Source organism: Lampetra fluviatilis, chromosome 18, assembly GCF_964198595.1.
Source record: "Lampetra fluviatilis chromosome 18, kcLamFluv1.1, whole genome shotgun sequence".
In the NCBI taxonomy this organism is placed as follows: domain Eukaryota; kingdom Metazoa; phylum Chordata; class Hyperoartia; order Petromyzontiformes; family Petromyzontidae; genus Lampetra; species Lampetra fluviatilis.
Genome location: NC_136292.1, coordinates 10,826,387 through 10,832,386, shown reverse-complemented (window position 1 = coordinate 10,832,386; position 6,000 = coordinate 10,826,387). Strand labels below are relative to the sequence as shown.

At 48.5% G+C, this 6,000-nt stretch overlaps 1 protein-coding gene across 1 annotated transcript in view; it reads left to right on the top strand.

Annotated features, from left to right (window-relative positions):
- LOC144937281 (uncharacterized) overlaps positions 1 to 6,000 on the top strand; it is a 118,085-nt gene continuing 112,085 nt past the window's right edge. Inside the window, exon 1 of the mRNA XM_078864689.1 lies at positions 1 to 85. Coding sequence (XP_078720815.1) covers positions 39 to 85 — 47 coding nt within the window. The 5' untranslated portion in view covers positions 1 to 38. The remainder of the gene's footprint in view (positions 86 to 6,000) is intronic.

The window sequence follows — 6,000 nt, the reverse complement described above, 5'->3', positions numbered from 1 at the left end:
GGGGACATGAACCAGGTTGAGTGCAGCCCGGCACGGCCATGACGAGCGTCAGGGTGGTCGTCAGGGTGAGGCCTCGCAGCAAGAAGTGAGTTGTGGAGGAACACGTGCGTGTGTGTGTCTGTGTGAGTCTGAGTCTGTGTGAGTGCGTGTGTGTCTCGTGTGTGTGAGTGTCTGTGTGTGTCTCGTGTCTGTGTGAGTCTGAGTCTGTGTGGGTCTGTGTGAGTCTGTGCGTGTGTGTTTGTGTGAGTCTGTGGCTGTGAGTCTGTGTGAGTGTATCTGTGTGAGTCTGTTGCTGTCTGTGTGAGTCTGTGTCTGTGTGAGTCTGTGATTCTGAGTCTGTGTGAGTCTGTGTCTGTGTGAGTTTGTGTCTGTGTGAGTCTGTGTGAGTCTGTGTCTGTGTGAGTCTGTGTGGTTCTGTGTCTGTGTGAGTGAGTCTGTGTGAGTCTGTGTCTGTGTGAGTGTGTGTCTGTATGGGTCTGTGTCTGTGTGAGTCTGTGTCTGTGTGAGTCTGTGTCTGTGTGAGTCTGTGTCTGCGTGAGTCTGTGTCTGCGTGAGTCTGTGTGGGTCTGTGTCTGTGTGAGTCTGTGTCTGTGTGAGTCTGTGTCAGTCTGTGGGGGTCTTTGTCTGTGTGAGTCTATGTCTGTGTGAGTCTGTGTCTGTGTGAGTCTGTGTCTGTGTGGGCCTGTGTGGTTCTGTGTCTGTGTGAGTGAGTCTGTGTGAGTCTGTGTCTGTGTGAGTGTGTGTCTGTATGGGTCTGTGTCTGTGTGAGTCTGTGTGAGTCTGTGTCTGTGTGAGTCTGTGTCTGTGTGAGTCTGTGTCTGCGTGAGTCTGTGTCTGCGTGAGTCTGTGTGGGTCTGTGTCTGTGTGAGTCTGTGTCTGTGTGAGTCTGTGTCAGTCTGTGGGGGTCTTTGTCTGTGTGAGTCTGTGTCTACGTGAGTCTGTGTGAGTCTGAGTCTGTGTGTGTCTGTGTCTGTGTAAGTCTGTGTCTGTGTGAGTCTGTGTCTGTGTGAGTCTCTGTCTGTGTGAGTGTGTCTGTATGATTCTGTGGCTGTGTGGGTCTGTGTCTGTGTGAGTCTGTGTCTGTGTGAGTCTGTGTCTGTGTGAGTCTTTGTCTGTGTGGGTCTGGGTCTGCGTGAGACTGTGTGAGTCTGAGTCTGTGTGTGTCTGTGTCTGTGTGAGTCTGTGTCTGTGTGAGTCTGAGTATGTCTGTGTGAGTCTTTGTCTGTGTGAGTCTGTGTCTGTGAGTCTGTGTCTGTGTGCGTCTGTGTGAGTCTGAGACTGCGTGAGTCTGTGTGAGTCTGAGTCTGTGTATGTCTGTGTCTGTGTGAGTCTGTGTCTGTGTGAGTCTGTGTCTACGTGAGTCTGTGTGAGTGTGTCTGTATGATTCTGGGGCTGTGTGGGTCTGTGTCTGTGTGAGTCTGTGTGAGTCTGTGTCTGTGTGAGTCTGTGTCTGTGTGAGTCTTTGTCTGTGTGGGTCTGGGTCTGCGTGAGTCTGTGTGAGTCTGAGTCTGTGTGTGTCTGTGTGAGTCTGTGTCTGTGTAAGTATGTGTCTGTGTGAGTCTGTGTCTGTGTGAGTCTGAGTATGTCTGTGTGAGTCTGTGTCTGTGTGAGTCTGTGTCTGTGTGAGTCTGTGTGAGTCTGTGTCTGTGAGTCTGTGTCTGTGTGCGTCTGTGTGAGTCTGTGTGAGTCTGAGACTGTGTGCGTCTGTGTGAGTCTGTGAGTCTGTGTCTGTGTGCGTCTGTGTGAGTCTGTGTCTGTGTGAGTCTGTGTGAGTCTGTGTCTGTGTGCGTCTGTGTCTGTGTGAGTCTGTGAGTCTGAGTCTGTGTGCGTCTGTGTGAGTCTGTGTCTGTGTGAGTCTGTTTGAGTCTGTGTCTGTGTGAGTCTGTGTCTGTGTAAGTCTGTGTCTGTGTAAGTCTGTGTGAGTCTGAGTCTGTGTGAGTCTGTGTTTGTGTGAGTCTGTGTGAGTCTGTGTCTGTATGTGGGTCTGTGTCTGTGTGAGTCTGTCTGTGTGAGTCTGAGTCTGTATGAGTCTGTGTGAGTCTGTGTCTGTGTGAGTCTGTGTCTGTGTGGGTCTGTGTAAGTGTCTGTGTGAGTCTGTGTCTGTGTGAGTCTGTGTGTGAGTCTGTGTCTGTGTGGGTCTGTGTCTGTGTGAGTCTGTGTGGGTCTGTGTCTGTGTGGGTCTGTGTCTGTGTGAGTCTGTGTCTGTGTGAGTCTGTGTCTGTGTGAGTCTGTGTCTGTGTGAGCGAGTCTGAGTCTGTGTGAGTGAGTCTGTGTGAGTCTGTGTCTGTGTGATTCTGTGTGAGTCTGAGTCTGCGTGAGTCTGTCTGTGTGAGTCTGTGTCTGTGTGTGAGTCTGTGTCTGTATGTGAGTCTGTGAGTCTGTGTCAGTCTGTGTGTGTGAGAGTCTGTGTCTGTGTGAGTCTGTGTGTGTGTGAGTCTGTGTCTGTGTGAGTCTGTGTGTGTGTGAGTCTGTGTCTGTGTGAGTCTGTGTGTGTGTGAGTCTGTGTGTGTGTGAGTCTGTGTCTGTGTGAGTCTTTGTGGGTCTGTGTCTGTGTGAGTCTGTGTCTGTGTGAGTCTGTGTGTGTGTGTGAGTCTGTGTCTGTGTGAGTCTGTGTGTGTGAGTCTGTCTGTGTGAGTCTGTGTCTGTGTGAGTCTGTGTGTGTGAGTCTGTGTGTGTGAGTTTGTGTGTGAGTCTGTGTGAATCTGTGTGTGTGTGAGTCTGTGTGTGTGAGTCTGTGTGTGTGAGTCTGTGTGTGTGAGTCTGTGTGTGTGAGTCTGTGTGTGTGAGTCTGTGTCTGTGTGAGTCTGTGTGTGTGAGTCTGTGTGTGTGTGAGTTTGTGTGTGAGTCTGTGTGAATCTGTGTGTGTGTGTGAGTCTGTGTGTGTGTGAGTCTGTGTGTGTGTGTGAGTTTGTGTCTGTGTGAGTTTGATGCGCGGGGAGCGGCGGTCGCAGCGGTTAGCAGCGCTGCGACCAGGCCCCCCGAGTTCGATTCCCACTCACGGCCAACACCGGTGACGATTATATCTGAGCCTGCCCCTGCTAGGTCGTACCTGGTGTAGCGGTGTGTACAGCAGAGGTGGGACAAAGTCATTGTTATGCAAGTCCAAGTCGAGTCGCAAGTCATCAAATTCATGACTCGAGTCTGACTCGAGTCCAAGTCACATGACTCGAGTCCACATCTCATAGGTGGGACAAAGTCATTGTTATGCAAGTCCAAGTCGAGTCGCAAGTCATCAAATTCATGACTCGAGTCTGACTCGAGTCCAAGTCACATGACTCGAGTCCACACCTCTGGTGTACAGACATCGCCACCGGGGAGACAAAGGCGGCCGGGCGTGCTGCTGGCCACCCACCCTCTTCGTGTGCCTTGCCGGCCTTCATAGATACTCGCTAAAGAGCACCTGCCCCTGCAGTCTGTTAAGGCTATACGGGGATCTTTATCTTCTTTATTTTTTTCGTGAAAGTCACGTCGATCGGTTCAAATCTTCGTCTTTTGTGTGAGTTCGTGATTGTTGGAGTGACTTTAAATTTCGATTTAAAGCTTTCGTGACTGCAGGGATTCATCTTCTTGGTTCTTTCGGTAAAGTCACGTAGAAGGGAAGTAATAAAATAATAAAAACAAAAATAATAAAATAATTATTTTATTATGTTTTGTTTTTATAATAAAATAATGATTTTATTACGTTTTGTTTTTATTATTTTATTACTTTCCTTCTACGTGACTTTACCGAAAGAACCAAGATGTTGGAGTGACGTCACAGTTGGATCTGAGTTGATCGATCGCTTTTCACTCATTGCAGCGATCGATCGTCGTCAGCGGCGCACTTGAAGCCGCGTGGTGAGAGAAATCGTGGTTCCGAAACTCATCATCATCATCGTCATAAAGCGCCATCGAATGCTCGAGCAGCAACAATTTGAGTTGAATTGATTGTTCGAAACTTCACGCTCGTCACCGTCACCCGTTTTCCATCACCATCTTCTGTCGGTTGTTGTAACCAACACAGTTGAGCTGAAATAATGATGATGCTCATCATCATCCCATGTTCCAGACCGCACCATTCATCAGCCGGAGTCGACTGATGATGGTCGGTTGCTCCAGCAGCACATGCTGAGCCTCAATTGACTGTGTTCCAAACTTTATAAGTCACCGTTGTCATCATCATCATCATCCTGAAAATGCTAATTGCTTAATTATGAACAATTTTGCTGGATTGATGAGAATGTTTCAAACTTCCAGACATCACCAGGCAGGCTTGGTGCCTCGTGAAAGGTGTCTGTTTGGTGTTTGAACATCTTTCACGACTGTGTTTCTTGCCGGGAGGGGAAGAAAAAGCAGATTCCATTTCATCTTCTTGGTTCTTTCGGTAAAGTCACGTAGAAGGGAAGTAATAAAATAATAAAAATAAAACATAATAAAATAATTCTCACGACGTTTCGGCCACAACGCAAGCAGCCGTCCTCAGGTTAAGAAACAGACCTGTTCTCAGGTGCGTTGTGGCCGATACGTCGTGAGAATAATTTTATTATGTTTTATTTTAATTATTTTATTATTTCCCTTCTACGTGACTTTACCGAAAGAACCAAGAAGATGAATCCCTGCAGTCACGAAAGCTTTAAATCGAAAGATTCAATTTAATCACACTCATCGGTTTGCTCAAGCGGCGCAGATGAGCTGAGACGATCAGGTTCCAAACTTCGTAATCAGCATCAGCATCATCCAGTTTCCATCATCATTTGTCGAACCAACAGAGTTGAGCTCAATTCATAACTATCATTATGATCTAATCATCAGTTGTTTCAGCAGCACGGATGAGTTGAATCATCATCATCATCGTAGTCGTGGCCATCTGCACGGTTAGTGGTTTGTGTGGTTCGCACGGTTGGTTACGTACGGTGCGAAAGAAGTTCATCATACATACGCGTGTGCGTATCGTGAGAAGCTTTGCAAGTTAACATTGCAGCGATTTCAAACTGTCGGGCGTTGACTCAGCCCATCATCGTCATTCCTCCAGGGCTGATAAAATACTGTCATAAGCATCACTTAGTGATGGGGGGAGTGGTTGTGTTGTTCTGTGGATAGCCTGGCACCCGCCACGGGAACGTGGAATTTCCAGTGATGATGAGCGCCTCCCCAATACTCGCTTGGGCATTTATAATCTGGTATTTGTCCTGCGTTATGGTGCCGCGTCCTATGTATGCCCCCCGCCTTCATCAACGCGCGCTGTGACACACCAGCGTGGTGAAGTATGGTCGGATAACCCCCACGAGTCGTCGGGCGCGGGGAGGCCCTCATCCAGCAGTGGATTGACAAAGGTGCCTGGCATGTTTGCGGAGTGTGCACGATTCCTGTAATATGACATTGGGTCAACATGAAGATCAGGCGAGTTAACCATCGTCGTGTCGATGTTTAGATGTTATTGCTTTGCTCGTCGCCGTGCGCAGTTCCGACGCCGGTTCTGTGGCAGTTGTGGAAATTCCACGTTGCTATGACGGGGGAGTAGGCATGCCACAGAACCACTTTTGACTGAATTCTCACAAGGGGATGCTCTCGGTATTTTATGCGCCCTGGAGAGATGATGAGATGAGTCGACCGCTGATGCTGATTTGAACTTAACAAAGACAAAAGATCCCCCCTGTAGACGTTTTCACACTGTTGGGGCAAGTGCCTGTTGTACCGTGTGTACATTAAACTTCTTTCGCACCGTACGTAGCCAACCGTGCGGGGGAGGGACAACAAACTGAACACAACAAGCAGTTCTAAACAAATTCCTTTTTAATCTAGAATGAGTCTTCAATCTAATTGGTTGTTCCATACATGTAAGCATGTCATACAGTGGCGAGCTGTTGACTGCCTTTCCTGGTATGCAGGAGGTCGTGGGGTTTGATCCCGGCCCTGACGGCTGTATATTTGGAGTTTGCATGTTCTCCCCGTGGTCGCGTGGATATTTCTCTGAGTCCTCCGGTTTTTGCCTCCACATGTAGAATCTACATGAGTTTCGAG